This window comes from Lonchura striata, chromosome 33, assembly GCF_046129695.1.
Source record: "Lonchura striata isolate bLonStr1 chromosome 33, bLonStr1.mat, whole genome shotgun sequence".
In the NCBI taxonomy this organism is placed as follows: Eukaryota; Metazoa; Chordata; class Aves; order Passeriformes; family Estrildidae; genus Lonchura; species Lonchura striata.
The window spans coordinates 2225118-2243407 of record NC_134635.1 but is presented as its reverse complement, the minus strand read 5'-3'; the positions used below and the strand labels follow the sequence as shown (position 1 = coordinate 2243407).

The 18290-nt window shown below is 63.7% G+C and overlaps 2 protein-coding genes and 5 long non-coding RNA genes across 7 annotated transcripts; all 7 read left to right on the top strand.

Annotated features, from left to right (window-relative positions):
- Positions 1 to 1423: 1423 nt before the first annotated feature.
- Positions 1424 to 2369, top strand: LOC110469674 (uncharacterized). The gene is made up of 3 exons (XR_002465288.2): positions 1424 to 1522; positions 2205 to 2225; positions 2314 to 2369. It is a non-coding gene; the product is annotated as an uncharacterized LOC110469674 (long non-coding RNA).
- A 71-nt stretch (positions 2370 to 2440) lies between these two features.
- On the top strand, positions 2441 to 4649 carry LOC110471572 (Fc receptor-like protein 2). Its single transcript, XM_077789311.1, has 5 exons — positions 2441 to 2465; positions 2769 to 3026; positions 3127 to 3405; positions 3935 to 4204; positions 4294 to 4649. Exons 1-5 carry the CDS (start codon positions 2441 to 2443, stop codon positions 4647 to 4649), a joined length of 1188 nt encoding a protein of 395 aa, XP_077645437.1.
- A 35-nt stretch (positions 4650 to 4684) lies between these two features.
- On the top strand, positions 4685 to 5661 carry LOC116184467 (uncharacterized). Its single transcript, XR_013341308.1, has 3 exons — positions 4685 to 4763; positions 5238 to 5259; positions 5394 to 5661. It is a non-coding gene; the product is annotated as an uncharacterized LOC116184467 (long non-coding RNA).
- A 5184-nt stretch (positions 5662 to 10845) lies between these two features.
- Positions 10846 to 11903, top strand: LOC144247769 (uncharacterized). Its single transcript, XR_013341307.1, has 3 exons — positions 10846 to 11006; positions 11481 to 11502; positions 11638 to 11903. It is a non-coding gene; the product is annotated as an uncharacterized LOC144247769 (long non-coding RNA).
- Positions 11904 to 13849: 1946 nt separating this feature from the next.
- On the top strand, positions 13850 to 14804 carry LOC144247768 (uncharacterized). Its single transcript, XR_013341306.1, has 3 exons — positions 13850 to 14002; positions 14685 to 14705; positions 14794 to 14804. It is a non-coding gene; the product is annotated as an uncharacterized LOC144247768 (long non-coding RNA).
- A 12-nt stretch (positions 14805 to 14816) lies between these two features.
- LOC144245876 (Fc receptor-like protein 3) lies at positions 14817 to 17067 on the top strand. The gene is made up of 6 exons (XM_077789310.1): positions 14817 to 15024; positions 15263 to 15520; positions 15621 to 15899; positions 16430 to 16699; positions 16789 to 16987; positions 17064 to 17067. Exons 1-6 carry the CDS (start codon positions 14817 to 14819, stop codon positions 17065 to 17067), a joined length of 1218 nt encoding a protein of 405 aa, XP_077645436.1.
- A 30-nt stretch (positions 17068 to 17097) lies between these two features.
- LOC144247767 (uncharacterized) lies at positions 17098 to 18155 on the top strand. The gene is made up of 3 exons (XR_013341305.1): positions 17098 to 17258; positions 17733 to 17754; positions 17890 to 18155. It is a non-coding gene; the product is annotated as an uncharacterized LOC144247767 (long non-coding RNA).
- The last annotated feature ends 135 nt before the right edge of the window (positions 18156 to 18290 follow it).

The following is an 18290-nucleotide window of genomic DNA, read 5'->3' as shown; positions in this document are numbered from 1 at the left end:
CCCCAGAACTGCTGCAAATCCCACCCCAATCTGCTCAACAACCTGACCTGGACCCTCCTTCTTGAACAAAACCTGCAGCCCTTTGGAACCTCCCAGAAAGAATGTTGGTGTTCTGGATATGCACACCAGAAGAGAGGAAAAAGTGTGGAAATACTGAGCAGGGGCTGCTCAGGAGGGTCTGGGGAACAGGGATGCCACAGCAGGAGCAGAGAATGCCCAGGCAGGGTAATTCAGGGCAGGCTGGAGTGGATTTACCAGAGAATCAGACCCTGAGGCACACACGGGCATTTCCACAGATTCCAGGGCACTGTCCCAAGGATGGACAGAGCTTCTCCCCTTTGGGAGGAGAATCCATAGGAAGCCAATTGAGTTCCAGGGTGAGAGAAATGGGAATAATTCCTAAATATGCCCCCACAAAAGGCTTCCTCATGGGCTGGGTTGCTGCCCAGCAGGCAGGAAACAATCCCAAGGAGCTGTTGGACACTCAGGGAGATTCCACACTCTGTGCTATCCACAAGCAAATGCTGCTGTGGAATGCACCAAGGAGCTCCTAAAGGGAACCAAAAAGGTCTCATTTCTTTGGGATTTGCTTGTGTTTTTATTGTGAGCGACTTGCTGGGGGAGCAACTGAAAATATTCTATAAACCAGAGCATTTTATCGTTTTGATTTTTTTATTTGAGCAGAGTTTGATTTTTGCTGAATTTGTCTTTTATTGAGAAAAAAATGCTGTGGGAAAAGATTTATTGCCTTTATCCGATGGATGTGTGACTGTGTCTGAACGAATTGGGCAACAAGTGTTGCATGAGATCACTGAGCCAGGAAATGGGGGGGACAGAAAAAAACCTAGGGGTGTGTGGGGCACAGACCCAGAGCCTCTCAGGACAGCCCTGGCAGGGTGGGGGCTGTGCTGGGCTCAGGGTCACCCCAAAATATGAGGCACCCAAGGAAAAAGCTGAGACCCACGGATTTATCCAGCCACTGCCCATCCCTGGGACTTCCATTCCCCTGGAAATGAAGTCACGGGACCCCCAATCCTTGTGTGCCGCCTTGCCAGCGAACACGAATCCCAGCACTCACATTCCACAGGATCTCCAGGGCCCAGGAGCCCATTCCCAAGGAACACTCTGCTGTTTATTCCATCCCCTGAAATCCCCTTTCCCAGGGACTTTGAGTCTCCAGGGATCGCCCCTCTTCCCACAGGATCCCCAATTCCCCTGGACACCCATCCCTGGCTACCTAAACCATCTGAGCCCCCCACTCCTGGGACCCCATGTCGCACTGTGCATCACCCAGCCTTGTCCCCACCCTGTCCCCACCCTGCCCACAGCCTGTGCCCAGCTTGTGGCCACCCTGCCTCCACCAAGGGCCACCCCCACGTGGGGACGAGACGTGACCTCGCTTCCTTCCCCTTCATCCGAAGAGCCGCCAGCCAGGGGAGCGGTGGCCACAGCAGCCAGGGACAGCCAGTCCACATGGCTGGGGACACCGGGATGGCCGGGAAGGTGGCACTGCTCCTGTGGGGTGAGTGCCCCGGGCACAGGCCTGACAGCCCAGGGATGGGCCCTGGTGAGGCAGAGACCGGTGGGGAGGGGGCACAGGGGGGCTGCGGGGTCCCCTGAGGTCCCCAAGGCCAGCAGTGCCAGTCCCTGTTGCCCACAGTGGAGCTTGCTGTGACTGGGGATGTCGGGTAGCTTTGGGGACAGGAAGAGGGGGCAGGAATTTGTGGATGGGGATGTGGGGACAGGAATGTGGGGACTGGCACCTTTGGGCTCAGGAAGCTCTGGGCACAGGGACAAGGGAACTGGGATGCAGGGACAGAAGGGGACAAGAGGGGTGAGGATGTGGCCATGGGGATGGGATGAGGAGCTGGTGGGGGTGACCTGGGCCATCATGGGCTGTGTCCGTGGTGTCCTGGTGCCCGGGGTGTGCACAGTGTCCCCATGTTCTGCCTCAGCCCAGGGTGGCCTCGGTGTCCCTGTTCCCAAGGCATCCGTGCCACTGGGATGTGGTGCAGGGGTGGCTGTGACACAGACATGTCCCCAGCCTCGCAAATCTTCTGGGGACCATCCCCACGCACTTTCCCACAAGAACTGAAAGTTCTCCCCACGGGGACACTTTGGGAACTGCCCCCAAACCCTGTGCCTTCAGTGACACTGTCCCCACGGTGCCACCCCCACCCAACCCTGTCCCTTCTCCCTTCCAGCCCAGACCCTCGGCCTCGCTGGTGAGTCCTCGGGGGATGCCATGTCCCCACCCCGCTGTCCCCAGCCCCGTGGTGGCCCTGGCACGCTGGTGTCCCCTGTCACCCACAGGTGCCCAGACCACCCAGCTCCTCGTGGAGCCCCCCTGGAGGCCGGCAGTGCTGTGGGACCGGGTGACACTGACCTGCCAGGGCTCGGGGACCGCCGGTGTCACCACCTGGTACAAGGACGGGAAGCGATGGGGACAGCAGGGACGAGACCAAGTCACTGTCACTGAGAGTGGCACCTACACGTGTCACAGACCTGGCACCGGGCTCAGCTCCCCTGTGACTGTCTCAAATGGTGAGAGGGGTTTGGGTTTCCCCAGCCTGGCACAGCGGGGAGCCTGAGGGCTCCGGGTGGGCTCCGCTCCATGGATCACCCCTGCTGTGCCCGGAGCCTGTCCCCTGCTCTGGGGACATCCCAGAGCATCCCGGTGAGGGGGACCCGGTGCTGAAATTGGGGACCCCTGGTGCACTGGGGGGTCCCGGTGCCATGGGGTGTGACAGGACCCCTCTGTCCCCCAGACTGGCTGGTGCTGCAGGTGCCGGCGCAGGCGCTGCTGGAGGGGGACACGCTGACACTGCGCTGCCGGGGCTGGCACGATGACAAGGTCACCTCGGTGTCCTTCTACCATGAGGAGAAGGAACTGGGGTGGTTCCAGGAGCAGACCGAGCTGCCCCTGTCTCCTCTGCAGCTGAACCACAGCGGCCGCTACAGCTGCAAGGGCCGGGTGCTATACTGGGGTTGGAAGAAGTCAGCACTGGTGACAGTGACAGTGCAGGGTGAGCCCCCCACAGCGTGAACTCCAATATCCTGGCACCCCCAAAACCATTTCCCCAGCAGACTCAGGGTCACCATCCTCACCTCCCCTCTCCTCCCCAGAGCTCTTCTCGGTGCCGGTGCTGGAGGGTCCCCCCGAGCACACCGAGGGGTCCCCCCTGGCTCTCAGCTGCCTCAGCACCCCCAGCCCCCTGCGGCCCCGAGCCCCCCTCCTGCACGTGTTCTACCGGGACGGGCAGGTGGTGTGGGGCCCGCAGGGGTCCCCGCCGCTGCTGCTGCCCAAAGTGGGGGTCTCCCACTCGGGGAATTACAGCTGCGAGGTGCGCTCCGAGGGGGGGGCCGTGCGGAAGAGCAGCGCCCGGCTCCGCGTCACGGTGCGCAGTGAGTGCGGGGATGGGCACGGGGAGCCCCCACGGCCTCCCCGGTCCCCTCGTTAGGGACCCCAAGCCGAGCCTGACACCTGCCTTGAGGCCCCCAACCTTTTTGGGATCCCTCCCTGGCTCCCCCTCTCCTTTTACAGTTCCCAGCCCAGGTTCCCCTGCCCTACATGGGTATCCCCATCCTTCCCCGACAGCTTTTCTGTGTCTTGCCATCCCTGCCATGGGTCCCTCCCAGGTCCCCCATTCCTGGCTCCTATTTCCCCATCCCTCACCAGGTCCCCTCACCCCTCCCTGGATCTCCCCACCCCACTCTGAGGTCCATCCACGGGTCTCAAGGTCCCCGCTCTGGGGTCTCTCACTCCCTCCTGGTGTTGCACCCCACCCTCTACCAGTGTCCCCTCCCTGGACCCTCCATCTTTCCTCAGGGTTCCTTTCCAAGCCCCCCCATCTCTGCCCCCCTCTCCCTCCCTGGGGTCCCCCTGCCCCTCTCCCCCGGTCCCTCACTGTCCCCTGGTGTCCCCCTCCCGCAGGGGTCCCACCCTCGGGGGTGTCCCTGTCGGTGCAGCCCCCCGGGGCACAGGTGGCACTTGGGGACCGCCTGGTGCTGAGCTGCGTGGTGGCCAAGGGGACAGGTCCCCTGTCCTTCTCCTGGCACCGGGAGGGCTCGGGGGCACCGCTGGGCACCGGGCCCCGTCTGGAGCTGCGGCACGTTGGGGACAATGACAGCGGCCAGTACCGGTGCCGGGTCAGCAACGGGGACAGCGTGGCCGAGAGTGACCCCCTGAATGTCACTGTGCTGGGTGAGCGGGACCCTCGCGCTGGGGGTGACCCCACCCACGGCACCCCCATCCCACCCCGCCCGGTGCCAGCCCTGTCTGTGTCCCCGCAGTGCCCGTGGCCAATGCCACCATCACCCCCGGTCCCCTGGCACACCAGGTGCGCGCTGGTGACACCGTGACCCTGCACTGCTCGGTGCAGGTGGGCTCAGCCCCTGTCACCTTCACCTGGCTGCACAATGGGACAAAGGTGGCCCAGGGTCCCCTCCTGGAGCTTGGGGACGTCAAGGTGGCACATTCAGGCACCTACCAGTGCATGGCCACCAACCGGCTGGGACAGGATGGGCACCGCGTGTTCCATGCTCTCAGTATGGAGATGGCCCTGGAGGTGACACCTGGCTCTCTCTGGCTCACAGGTGGGGTCCCACGGGGACACTGGGCTGTTCAGGACCCCCGAGGCTCAGGGTGACCCCGGTGTGTCCCCCTCTGTCCCCAGCAGTGGCTGTGAATGTCAGCAGGACCCTCCTGTTCCTGCTCCTGCTCCTGGCTGTCGTCGGGGGCTGTCTCTGGTGGCACCGCCGGGGTGGGTGACAGTGGGGTGGATGGGGGTCCTGGAGTGAGGGGAAGCCCCCAGAGTGGGGGCAGAGATCAGCAGCAGCCAGGGACCCTGGGCTGGGGAAACTGAGCCCGCAGTGACCTCGGCTGGGGGTGCTGGGGGATCTGCGGGGAATTTGGAGGGTCTTGGTTGGGCTCCAGAGCCATCCCTGGGTGAGCTTTGGGGAACATTGGGGCGGCACCAGGAGCTCTGGGAGCACTTGTGGAGCTCTTGATGGGCCATGCGGGGATGTTGTGGGATCTTTTCAGGGGGGTGGGGGAGCTTGGAGGTGCCCCTCCCTGCCAGGCTTGGGGTTCTGGGGCTCAAATGTGGGGGATACCGGGTGGGTTTGGAGCACTGTGGTGGTGCAGAAGTTCCAAGGGTGGTTGGAGCTGCCAAGGTGCCAGGAAGGTTCAGGGGTCCTGGGGTCCCCATGGTCACCCCCTCCCCTTTCTCTTGCAGCTGCCAGGAAGCTCCAGGATCGGTGAGTGGGGGGCTCGGGCTGGGACTCCCCTTTCCGCCTCCCCTGACACCGCCCAGACCCCCCTTATCCCCACAGGACGCCCCGGAGGAGGGGACAGAGGGATGCATCACCCTCGGGTGTCCCCTCTCCCCCAGGTCCCCACAACCAGTGTCACTCTCAGGGCCCCCACGGGCGTCCCCTGGCCCTGCCCCACCTCGGGATCCACGAGTGACCAACGCGGAGCTGCCGGGACCCTACAAGGGACAGCGGGACCCCCGTGACAACAAGATCGTGTTGTGACACTGGGGGCACTGGGAAGAGAAATGTTTTGACAGGTTTTCATTTTGGATTCTTTGTGTGCTTTCCTTTCTGGTATTTTTTTCCCTCTTTAATAAAAGTATAGTACTAGTAGCTTCATAAAGTTTTTTCCCTTTTGGTTATTAAGCTTGGCCTGCTTTGCTCCGCTCTCGATCTCATTTCACAGCATTCAGCTGAGAGGTTGCATTTTCATGGGGGCACTGGCATTGTGCCAGTGTTCAACCACGACACAGGGTAAGGTCCCCACAGCTCCGCGAAGTGGAGGGGTACCCTGGCAGGGCTGGGGCAGGGCTGGGGCAGAGCCCTGTCTATTCCCCGTGCCCTGTGCAGGTGAGGAGGGCAGGGATGGAGCAGCTCTGGGGACACCTGGAATCCAGACAGGGTCACTCCCCACAGCCCCACCACGGCCGCAGCACACAGACATTGCTCGATGTTTCCACACAATTCCCTCTTGTAGGGCAGCCGAGCCAGAACCCAAATATTCTTGCCAGGATGTTCCACAGGGCTGCAGGTTTGAGACAGCAAGGAGGAGGGACCTGGTCAGGTTCTTGTGCAAAACGTTATTGTCTTTGCAGGGTTTTTGGAGCTATCTCAGACCCTTGCTGCAAGAGACAAAATGATCAATTGCTGCATTTCCGGACTGGTTCCCTCTCAGCTGCCCCTGCAGGGGGGTTTCCAGCCAGCCCTGCCCTGAAAACCATCAAAGGCCCTCGCAGAGCCACTGCTTGGGCTCCCTTTGGGTTTTGTGCTTCTTGCAGGGCTGAGCAAACCACAGGCAGGCCACTTCCCCCACAGGATTCTCACCTCTGCAGCAGCTCTAAAGCTGCCAGAATCAAAGCCAAGGGGGCTGGGGGGACCCTCAGGTCCTGGCTGCCACCTGGGGCTGGCCAGAGCAGGGCTGGCCAGTGGCCACCCCTGTGCAGTGGGGCTGGGCCATGGCTGGGCTCCAGCCTTGGACTGACGGGGTGCCCAGGATGTGCCAGCCCTGGAACAGGCATCCGGCTAGGAATGTGCAGGGACATTTCTGGAAGTGCCACGCACTGGACAGGACCCGCCATGCCAGGATGTGTCACCCCTGGACTGGCTTTCCCCAAAACAAGGACCTCCCAGGACAGGACTCCCCTGGTTTTCCCCCAGGACAGAATCCCCTCCCCTTTCCCATCTGACTCTCAGCACAAACAGCCTGTTCCTTCTTGTCCAGCAAAAAGAAAGTGAAAGTGTGGAGAGGCACAACCCAACACCTCCATTCCCCACAGCCTCCCCACCCTTCCCTGCACCCCCCACTCCCCATTTTCCCCTTCCCCTGGGTCCCCCCAACCCATTCCCTGCTCAGCTGCTCCCTGGATTGATGAGCCAGGAGCCAGGGGTCAGGGGACATGGCACAAAATGAGGAAAATAAAAGGAGAAATAAAGACTGGGAAAAGTCAAGGGCAGGGGAGGGCACAGAGGCAGAGCAACCCCGGACCCCCATGTGATGCTGCCCAAGAAACGAGCACCCGGACTGGGGGCTGTGCTGGGCCCTGGGTCACCCCAAATTCTGAGGCACCCTGAGAAAGAGCTGTGACCCCCATGCCCCCCCAGAAACTTCCCATCCCTGGCAACCCCATTCCTGGTTCCCCAGTCATGGGACCCCCATCACTTTTGTCTCTCCTTCCCAGGGACCCCAGTCCCAGGACTGCCATTGCCCGGGACCAGCCTTGCCTTGATCCCATCCCAGTGGCTGATTCTTCCCCCAGAACTCCTCTTCCCAAGGGTTCTTTTTTTCCCCGTACAACCCTGGCACCCACATGCCATGAGCCCAAATGCCTGGGGACCATGTTCCCACAGCACCCCCATCCCTGAATCCCCCCAGGCATGGAGACGCCAATTCCCCTGGAGCCCCATTCTCCTGGACACCCATCCTTGGTTCCCCACGTCCCCCGAGCCCCCAGCAGCATCCCCCACCATGTCCCCAGACTATCCCAAATTGTCCCCAACCTGTCCCCTGCTGTGTCTCCTTTCCCCCACCCTGCCCCCATCCTGTCCGACCCTGCCCCCACCAAGGGCCACCCCCACGTGGGGACGAGACGTGACCTCGCTTCCTTCCCCTTCATCCGAAGAGCCGCCAGCCAGGGGAGCGGTGGCCACAGCAGCCAGGGACAGCCAGTCCACATGGCTGGGGACACCGGGATGGCCGGGAAGATGGCACTGCTCCTGTGGGGTGAGTGCCCCAGCACGGGCCTGACAGCCCAGGGATGGGCCCTGGTGAGGCAGAGACTGGTGGGGAGGGGGCACAGGGGGGCTGCGGGGTCCCCTGAGGTCCCCAAGGCCAGCAGTGCCAGTCCCTGTTGCCCACAGTGCAGCTTGGTGTGACTGGGGATGTCGGGTGGCTTTGGGGACAGCAAGAGGGGGCAGGAATTTGGGGATGGGGATGTGGGGACAGGAATGTGGGGACTGGCACCTTTGGGCTCAGGGAGCTCTGGGCACAGGGACAAGGGAACTGGGATGCAGGGACAGAAGGGGACAAGAGGGGTGAGGATGTGGCCATGGGGATGGGATCAGGAGCTGGTGGGGGTGACCTGGGCCAGCATGGGCTGTGTCCGTGGTGTCCTGGTGCCCGGGGTGTCCACAGTGTCCCCGTGTTCTGCCTCAGCCCAGGGTGGCCTCGGTGTCCCTGTTCCCAAGGCGTCCGTGCCACTGGGATGTGGTGCAGGGGTGGCTGAGACACAGACATGTCCCCAGCCTCGCAAATCTTCTGGGGACCATCCCCACGCACTTTCCCACAAGAACTGAAAGTTCTCCCCACGGGGACACTCTGGGGACAGCCCCCAAACCCTGTGCCTTCAGTGGCACTGTCCCCACAGTGCCACCCCCACCCAGCCCTGTCCCTTCTCCCTTCCAGCCCAGACCCTCGGCCTCGCTGGTGAGTCCTCGGGGGATGCCATGTCCCCACCCCGCTGTCCCCAGCCCCGTGGTGGCCCTGGCAGGCTGGTGTCCCCTGTCACCCACAGGTGCCCAGACCCCCCAGCTCCTCATGGAGCCCCCCTGGAGGCCGGCAGTGCTGTGGGACCGGGTGACACTGACCTGCCAGGGCTCGGGGACCGCCGGTGCCACCACCTGGTACAGGGACAGGAAGCGATGGGGACAGCAGGGACGAGACCGAATCACTGTCACCGAGAGTGGCACCTACACGTGTCACAGACCTGGCACCGGGCTCAGCTCCCTTGTGACGGTCTCAGAGGGTGAGAGGGGTTTGGGTGTCCCCAGCCTGGCACCGCGGGGACCCCGAGGGCTCTGGGTGGGCTCCTCTCCATGGGTCACTCAGTGCTGTGCCCAGAACCTGTCCCCTGCTCTGGGGACATCCCTGAGCACACAATGAGGGGGACCCCGTGCTGAAATTCGGGACCCCTGGTGCGCTGGGGTGACCCGATGGGGGGGTCCCGGTGCCATGGGGTGTGACAGGACCCCTGTGTCCCCCAGACTGGCTGGTGCTGCAGGTGCCGGCGCGGGCGCTGCTGGAGGGGGACACGCTGACACTGCGCTGCCGGGGCTGGTGGGACAAGGTCACCTCGGTGTCCTTCTACCACGAGAGGCAGGAACTGGGGTGGTTCCATGAGCAGACCGAGCTGCCCCTGTCCCCTCTGCAGCTGAACCACAGCGGCCGCTACAGCTGCAAGGGCTGGGTGCTATACTGGGGTTGGAAGAAGTCAGCACTGGTGACAGTGACAGTGCAGGGTGAGCCCCCCACAGCGTGAACTCCAATATCCTGGCACCCCCAAAGCCATTTCCCCAGCAGACTCAGGGTCACCGTCCTCACCTCCCCTCTCCTCCCCAGAGCTCTTCTCGGTGCCGGTGCTGGAGGGTCCCCCCGAGCCCACCGAGGGGTCCCCCCTGGCTCTCAGCTGCCTCAGCACCCCCAGCCCCCTGCGGCCCCGAGCCTCCCTCCTGCATGTGTTCTACTGGGACGGGCGGGTGATGTGGGGCCCGCAGGGTCCCCGCAGCTGCTGCTGCCCAAAGTGGGGGTCTCCCACTTGGGGAATTACAGCTGCGAGGTGCGCTCCGAGCGGGGGGCCGTGCGGAAGAGCAGCGCCCGGCTCCGCGTCACGGTGCGCAGTGAGTGCGGGGATGGGCACGGGGAGCCCCCACGGCCTCCCCGGGTCCCCTCGTTAGGGACCCCAAGCCGAGCCTGACACCTGCCTTGAGGCCCCCAACCTTTTTGGGATCCCTCCCTGGCTCCCCCTCTCCTTTTACAGTTCCCAGCCCAGGTTCCCCTGCCCTACATGGGTATCCCCATCCTTCCCCGAAGGCTTTTCTGTGTCTTGCCATCCCCGCCATGGGTCCCTCCCAGGTCCCCCATTCCTGGCTCCTATTTCCCCATCCCTCACCAGGTCCCCTCACCCCTCCCTGGATCTCCCCACCCCACTCTGAGGTCCATCCACGGGTCTCAAGGTCCCCGCTCTGGGGTCTCTCACTCCCTCCTGGTCTTGCACCCCACCCTCTACCAGTGTCCCCTCCCTGGACCCTCCATCTTTCCTCAGGGTTCCTTTCCAAGCCCCCCCATCCCTGCCCCCCTCTCCCTCCCTGGGGTCCCCCTCCCCTCTCCCCCGGTCCCTCACTGTCCCCTGGTGTCCCCCTCCCACAGGGGTCCCGCCCTCGGGGGTGTCCCTGTAGGCGCAGCCCCCCGGGGGACAGGTGGCACTTGGGGACCGCCTGGTGCTGAGCTGCGTGGTGGCCAAGGGGACAGGTCCCCTGTCCTTCTCCTGGCACCGGGAGGGCTCGGGGGCACCGCTGGGCACCGGGCCCGGCCTGGAGCTGCGGCACGTTGGGGACAATGACAGCGGCCAGTACCGGTGCCGGGTCAGCAACGGGGACAGCGTGGCCGAGAGTGACCCCCTGAATGTCACCGTGCTGGGTGAGCGGGACCCTCGCGCTGGGGCAGACCCCACCCACGGCATCCCCATCCCACCCCGCCCGGTGCCAGCCCTGTCTGTGTCCCTGCAGTGCCCGTGGCCAATGCCACCATCACCCCCGGTCCCCTGGCACACCAGGTGCGCACAGGTGACACCGTGACCCTGCACTGCTCGGTGCAGGTGGGCTCAGCCCCTGTCACCTTCACCTGGCTGCTCAACGGGCAGGAGGTGGCCCAGGGTCCCCTCCTGGAGCTTGGGGACGTCGAGGTGGCACATTCGGGCACCTACCAGTGCGTGGCCACCAACCAGCTGGGACAGGACGGGCACCGCGTGTTCCATGCACTCACCCCCGAGCTGGCCCTGGAGGTGACACCTGGCTCTCCCTGGCTCACAGGTGGGGTCCCACGGGGTCACTGGGCTGTTCAGGACCCCCGAGGCTCAGGGTGACCCCGGTGTGTCCCCCTCTGTCCCCAGCAGTGGCTGTGAATGTCGGCAGGACCCTCCTGTTCCTGCTCCTGCTCCTGGCTGTCGTCGGGGGCTGTCTCTGGTGGCACCGCCGGGGTGGGTGACAATGGGGGGGATGGGGGTCCTGGAGTGAGGGGAAGCCCCCAGAGTGGGGGCAGAGATCAGCAGCAGCCAGGGACCCTGGGCTGGGCAAACTGAGCCCACAGTGACCTCGGCTGGGGGTGCTGGGGGATCTGCGGGGAATTTGGAGGGTCTTGGTTGGGCTCCAGGGCCATCCCTGGGTGAGCTTTGGGGAACATTGGGGCGGCACCAGGAGCTCTGGGAGCACTTGTGTAGCTCTTGATGGGCCATGTGGGGATGTTGTGGGATCTTTTCAGGGGGGTGGGGGAGCTTGGAGGTGCCCCTCCCTGCCAGGCTTGGGGTTCTGGGGCTCAAATGTGGGGGATACCGGGTGGGTTGGGAGCACTGTGGTGGTGCAGAAGTTCCAAGGGTGGTTGGAGCTGCCGAGGGGCCAGGAAGGTTCAGGGGTCCTGGGGTCCCCACGGTCACCCCCTCCCCTTTCCCTTGCAGCTGCCAGGAAGCTCCAGGACAGGTGAGTGGGGGGCTTGGGCTGGGACTCCCCTTTCCGCCTCCCCTGACACCGCCCAGACCCCCCCTTATCCCCACAGGACCTCCCGGAGGAGGGGACAGAGGGATGCATCACCCACGGGTGTCCCCTCTCCCCCAGGTCCCCACAACCAGTGTCACTCTCAGGGCCCCCACGGGTGTCCCCTGGCCCTGCCCCACCTCGGGATCCACGAGTGACCAACGCGGAGCTGCCGGGACCCTACAAGGGACAGCGGGACCCCCGTGACAACAAGATCGTGTTGTGACACTGGGGGCACTGGGAAGAGAAATGTTTTGACAGGTTTTCATTTTGGATTCTTTGTGTGCTTTCCTTTCTGGTATTTTTTTCCCTCTTTAATAAAAGTATAGTACTAGTATCTTCATAAAGTTTTTTCCCTTTTGGTTATTAAGCTTGGCCTGCTTTACTCCGCTCTCGATCTCATTTCACAGCATTCAACTGAGAGGTTGCATTTTCATGGGGGCACTGGCATTGTGCCAGTGTTCAACCACGACACAGGGTAAGGTCCCCACAGCTCCGCGAAGTGGAGGGGTACCCTGGCAGGGGTGGGGCAGGGCGGGGGCAGAGCCCTGTCTATTCCCCGTGCCCTGTGCAGGTGAGGAGGGCAGGGATGGAGCAGCTCTGGGGACACCTGGAATCCAGACAGGGTCACTCCCCACAGCCCCACCACGGCCGCAGCACACAGACACTGCTCGATGTTTCCACACAATTCCCTCTTGTAGGGCAGCCGAGCCAGAACCCAAATATTCTTGCCAGGATGTTCCACGGGGCTGCAGGTTTGAGACAGCAAGGAGGAGGGACCTGGTCAGGTTCTTGTGCAAAACGTTATTGTCTTTGCAGGGTTTTGGAGCTATCTCAGACCCTTGCTGCAAGAGACAAAATGATCAATTGCTGCATTTCCGGACTGGTTCCCTCTCAGCTGCCCCTGCAGGGGGGTTTCCAGCCAGCCCTGCTCTGAAAACCATCCAAGGCCCTCGCAGAGCCACTGCTTGGGCTCCCTTTGGGTTTTGTGCTTCTTGCAGGGCTGAGCAAACCACAGGCAGGCCATTTCCCCCACAGGATTCTCACCTCTGCAGCAGCTCTAAAGCTGCCAGAATCAAAGCCAGGGTGGCTGGGAGGACCCTCAGGTCCTGGCTGCCACCTGGGACTGGCCAGAGCAGGGCTGGCCAGTGGCCACCCCTGTGCAGTGGGGCTGGGCCATGGCTGGGCTCCAGCCTTGGACTGACGGTGTGCCCAGGATGTGCCAGCCCTGGAACAGGCATCCGGCTAGGAATGTGCAGGGACATTTCTGGAAGTGCCACGCACTGGACAGGACCCGCCATGCCAGGATGTCACCCCTGGACTGGATTTCCCCAAAACAAGGGCCTCCCAGGACAGGACTCCCCTGGTTTTCCCCCAGGACAGAATCCCCTCCCCTTTCCCATCTGACTCTCAGCACAAACAGCCTCTTCCTTCTTGTCCAGCAAAACGAAAGTGAAAGTGTGGAGAGGCACAGCCCAACACCTCCATCCCCCACAGCCTCCCCACCCTTCCCTGCACCCCCCACTCCCCATTTTCCCCTTCCCTTGGGTCCCCCGAACCCATTCCCTGCTCAGCTGCTCCCTGGATTGATGAGCCAGGAACCAGGGGTCAGGGGACATGGCACAAAATGAGGAAAATTAAAGGAGAAATAAAGACTGGGAAAAGTCAAGGGCAGGGGAGGGCACAGAGGCAGAGCAACCCCGGCCCCCATGTGATGCTGCCCAGGAAACGAGCACCCCAGGGTGGGGGCTGTGCTGGGCCCTGGGTCACCCCAAAATCTGAGGCACCCTGAGAAGGAGCTGTGACTCCCGTCCCCACCCAGGCACTGCCCATCCCTGGCAACCCCATTCCTGGTTCCCCAGTCATGGGACCCCCATCACTTTTGTCTCTCCTTCCCAGGGACCCCCATCCCAGCACTGCCATTGCCCGGGACCAACCTTGCCTTGATCCCATCCCAGTGGCTGCTTCTTCCCCCAGAACTCCTCTTCCCAAGGGTTCTTTTTTCCCCCGTACACCCCCAACCCTGGCACCCACATGCCATGAGCCCAAATGCCTGGGGACCATGTTCCCACAGCACCCCCACCCCTGAATCCCCCCAGCATGGAGACGCCAATTCCCCTGGAGCCCCATTCTCCTGGACACCCATCCTTGGTTCCCCACTTCCCCCAAGCCCCCAGCAGCATCCCCCACCATGTCCCCAGACTATCCCAAATTGTCCCCAACCTGTCCCCTGCTGTGTCTCCTTTCCCCCACCCTGCCCCCATCCTGTCCGACCCTGCCCCCACCAAGGGCCACCCCCACGTGGGGACGAGACGTGACCTCGCTTCCTTCCCCTTCATCCGAAGAGCCGCCAGCCAGGGGAGCGGTGGCCACAGCAGCCAGGGACAGCCAGTCCACATGGCTGGGGACACCGGGATGGCCGGGAAGGTGGCACTGCTCCTGTGGGGTGAGTGCCCCAGGCATGGGCCTGACAGCCCAGGGATGGGCCCTGGTGAGGCAGAGACTGGTGGGGAGGGGGCACAGGGGGGCTGCGGGGTCCCCTGAGGTCCCCAAGGCCAGCAGTGCCAGTCCCTGTTGCCCACTGTGCAGCTTGGTGTGACTGGGGATGTTGGGTGGCTTTGGGGACAGCAAGAGGGGGCAGGAATTTGGGGATGGGAATGTGGGGACAGGAATGTGGGGACTGGCACCTTTGGGCTCAGGGAGCTCTGGGCACAGGGACAAGGGAACTGGGATGCAGGGACAGAAGGGGACAAGAGGGGTGAGCATGTGGCCATGGGGATGGGATCAGGAGCTGGTGGGGGTGACCTGGGCCAGCATGGGCTGTGTCCGTGGTGTCCTGGTGCCCGGGGTGTCCACAGTGTCCCCGTGTTCTGCCTCAGCCCAGGGTGGCCTCGGTGTCCCTGTTCCCAAGGCATCCGTGCCACTGGGATGTGGTGCAGGGGTGGCTGTGACACAGACATGTCCCCAGCCTCGCAAATCTGCTGGGGACCATCCCCACGCACTTTCCCACAAGAACTGAAAGTTCTCCCCACGGGGACACTTTGGGGACAGCACACAAACCCTTTGCCCTCAGTGGCACTGTCCCCACAGTGCCACCCCCACCCAGCCCTGTCCCTTCTCCCTTCCAGCCCAGACCCTCGGCCTCGCTGGTGAGTCCTCGGGGGATGCCATGTCCCCACCCCGCTGTCCCCAGCCCCGTGGTGGCCCTGGCAGGCTGGTGTCCCCTGTCACCCACAGCTGCCCAGACCACCCAGCTCCTCATGGAGCCCCCCTGGAGGCCGGCAGTGCTGTGGGACCGGGTGACACTGACCTGCCAGGGCTCGGGGACCGCCGGTGTCACCACCTGGTACAAGGACGGGAAGCGATGGGGACAGCAGGGACAAGACCGAATCACTGTCACTGAGAGTGGCACCTACACGTGTCACAGACCTGGCACCGGGCTCAGCTCCCCTGTGACTGTCTCAAAGAGTGAGAGGGGTTTGGGTGTCCCCAGCCTGACACCGCGGGGAACCCGAGGGCTCTGGGTGGGCTCCTCTCCATGGGTCACTCAGTGCTGTGCCCAGAACCTGTCCCCTGCTCTGGGGACATCCCTGAGCACACAATGAGGGGGACCCCGTGCTGAAATTCGGGACCCCTGGTGCGCTGGGGTGACCCGATGGGGGGGTCCCGGTGCCATGGGGTGTGACAGGACCCCTCTGTCCCCCAGACTGGCTGGTGCTGCAGGTGCCGGCGCGGGCGCTGCTGGAGGGAGACACGCTGACACTGCGCTGCCGGGGCTGGCACGATGACAAGGTCACCTCGGTGTCCTTCTACCACGAGGAGAAGGAACTGGGGTGGTTCCAGGAGCAGACCGAGCTGCCCCTGTCCCCTCTGCAGCTGAACCACAGCGGCCGCTACAGCTGCGAGGGCCGGGTGCGATACTGGGATTGGAAGGAGTCAGCACTGGTGACAGTGACAGTGCAGGGTGAGCCCCCCACAGCGTGAACTCCAATATCCTGGCACCCCCAAAGCCATTTCCCCAGCAGACTCAGGATCACCGTCCTCACCTCCCCTCTCCTCCCCAGAGCTCTTCTCGGTGCCGGTGCTGGAGGGTCCCCCCGAGCCCACCGAGGGGTCCCCCCTGGCTCTCAGCTGCCTCAGCACCCCCAGCCCCCTGCGGCCCCGAGCCCCCCTCCTGCACGTGTTCTACCGGGACGGGCAGGTGGTGAGGGGCCCGCAGGGGTCCCCGCAGCTGCTGCTGCCCAAAGTGGGGGTCTCCCACTCGGGGAATTACAGCTGCGAGGTGCGCTCCGAGGGGGGGGCCGTGCGGAAGAGCAGCGCCCGGCTCCGCGTCACGGTGCGCAGTGAGTGCGGGGATGGGCACGGGGAGCCCCCACGGCCTCCCCGGTCCCCTCGTTAGGGACCCCAAGCCGAGCCTGACACCTGCCTTGAGGCCCCCAACCTTTTTGGGATCCCTCCCTGGCTCCCCCTCTCCTTTTACAGTTCCCAGCCCAGGTTCCCCTGCCCTACATGGGTATCCCCATCCTTCCCCGAAGGCTTTTCTGTGTCTTGCCATCCCCGCCATGGGTCCCTCCCAGGTCCCCCATTCCTGGCTCCTATTTCCCCATCCCTCACCAGGTCCCCTCACCCCTCCCTGGATCTCCCCACCCCACTCTGAGGTCCATCCACGGGTCTCAAGGTCCCCGCTCTGGGGTCTCTCACACCCTCCTGGTGTTGCACCCCACCCTCTACCAGTGTCCCCTCCCTGGACCCTCCATCTTTCCTCAGGGTTCCTTTCCAAGCCCCCCCATCTCTGCCCCCCTCTCCCTCCCTGGGGTCCCCCTGCCCCTCTCCCCTGGGTCCCTCACTGTCCCCTGGTGTCCCCCTCCCACAGGGGTCCGGCCCTCGGGGGTGTCCCTGTCGGTGCAGCCCCCCGGGGCACAGGTGGCACTTGGGGACCGCCTGGTGCTGAGCTGTGCGGTGGCCAAGGGGACAGGTCCCCTGTCCTTCTCCTGGCACCGGGAGGGCTCAGGGGCACCGCTGGGCACCGGGCCCCGCCTGGAGCTGCGGCACATTGAGGACAATGACAGTGGCCAGTACCGGTGCCGGGTCAGCAACGGGGACAGCGTGGCCGAGAGTGACCCCCTGAATGTCACCGTGCTGGGTGAGCGGGACCCTCGCGCTGGGGGTGACCCCACCCACGGCACCCCCATCCCACCCCGCCCGGTGCCAGCCCTGTCTGTGTCCCCGCAGTGCCCGTGGCCAATGCCACCATCACCCCCGGTCCCCTGGCACACCAGGTGCGCACAGGTGACACCGTGACCCTGCACTGCTCGGTGCAGGTGGGCTCAGCCCCTGTCACCTTCACCTGGCTGCTCAACGGGCAGGAGGTGGCCCAGGGTCCCCTCCTGGAGCTTGGGGACGTCGAGGTGGCACATTCGGGCACCTACCAGTGCGTGGCCACCAACCAGCTGGGACAGGACGGGCACCGCGTGTTCCATGCACTCACCCCCGAGCTGGCCCTGGAGGTGACACCTGGCTCTCCCTGGCTCACAGGTGGGGTCCCACGGGGTCACTGGGCTGTTCAGGACCCCCGAGGCTCAGGGTGACCCCGGTGTGTCCCCCTCTGTCCCCAGCAGTGGCTGTGAATGTCGGCAGGACCCTCCTGTTCCTGCTCCTGCTCCTGGCTGTCGTCGGGGGCTGTCTCTGGTGGCACCGCCGGGGTGGGTGACAATGGGGGGGATGGGGGTCCTGGAGTGAGGGGAAGCCCCCAGAGTGGGGGCAGAGATCAGCAGCAGCCAGGGACCCTGGGCTGGGCAAACTGAGCCCACAGTGACCTCGGCTGGGGGTGCTGGGGGATCTGCGGGGAATTTGGAGGGTCTTGGTTGGGCTCCAGGGCCATCCCTGGGTGAGCTTTGGGGAACATTGGGGCGGCACCAGGAGCTCTGGGAGCACTTGTGTAGCTCTTGATGGGCCATGTGGGGATGTTGTGGGATCTTTTCAGGGGGGTGGGGGAGCTTGGAGGTGCCCCTCCCTGCCAGGCTTGGGGTTCTGGGGCTCAAATGTGGGGGATACCGGGTGGGTTGGGAGCACTGTGGTGGTGCAGAAGTTCCAAGGGTGGTTGGAGCTGCCGAGGGGCCAGGAAGGTTCAGGGGTCCTGGGGTCCCCACGGTCACCCCCTCCCCTTTCTCTTGCAGCTGCCAGGAAGCTCCAGGATCGGTGAGTGGGGGGCTCGGGCTGGGACTCCCCTTTCCGCCTCCCCTGACACCGCCCAGACCCCCCCTTATCCCCACAGGACCTCCCGGAGGAGGGGACAGAGGGATGCATCACCCACGGGTGTCCCCTCTCCCCCAGGTCCCCACAACCAGTGTCACTCTCAGGGCCCCCACGGGTGTCCCCTGGCCCTGCCCCACCTCGGGATCCACGAGTGACCAACGCGGAGCTGCCGGGACCCTACAAGGGACAGCGGGACCCCCGTGACAACAAGATCGTGTTGTGACACTGGGGGCACTGGGAAGAGAAATGTTTTGACAGGTTTTCATTTTGGATTCTTTGTGTGCTTTCCTTTCTGGTATTTTTTTCCCTCTTTAATAAAAGTATAGTACTAGTATCTTCATAAAGTTTTTTCCCTTTTGGTTATTAAGCTTGGCCTGCTTTACTCCGCTCTCGATCTCATTTCACAGCATTCAACTGAGAGGTTGCATTTTCATGGGGGCACTGGCATTGTGCCAGTGTTCAACCACGACACAGGGTAA

What these genes read in the sequence shown, in the direction of transcription:
- LOC144245876 (XM_077789310.1), top strand. Translation starts at nt 14,817, where the DNA reads ATGGAGCCCCCCTGGAGGCCGGCAGTGCTGTGGGACCGGGTGACACTG. An exon ending in GGTGACAGTGACAGTGCAGG is followed by an intron (nt 15,521 to 15,620) that starts GTGAGCCCCCCA and finishes TCTCCTCCCCAG; the next exon opens with AGCTCTTCTCGGTGCCGGTG. An exon ending in GCTCCGCGTCACGGTGCGCA is followed by an intron (nt 15,900 to 16,429) that starts GTGAGTGCGGGG and finishes CCCCTCCCACAG; the next exon opens with GGGTCCGGCCCTCGGGGGTG.
- LOC110471572 (XM_077789311.1), top strand. Translation starts at nt 2,441, where the DNA reads ATGGGGACAGCAGGGACGAGACCAA. An exon ending in GACAGCAGGGACGAGACCAA is followed by an intron (nt 2,466 to 2,768) that starts GTCACTGTCACT and finishes TCTGTCCCCCAG; the next exon opens with ACTGGCTGGTGCTGCAGGTG. An exon ending in GCTCCGCGTCACGGTGCGCA is followed by an intron (nt 3,406 to 3,934) that starts GTGAGTGCGGGG and finishes CCCCTCCCGCAG; the next exon opens with GGGTCCCACCCTCGGGGGTG.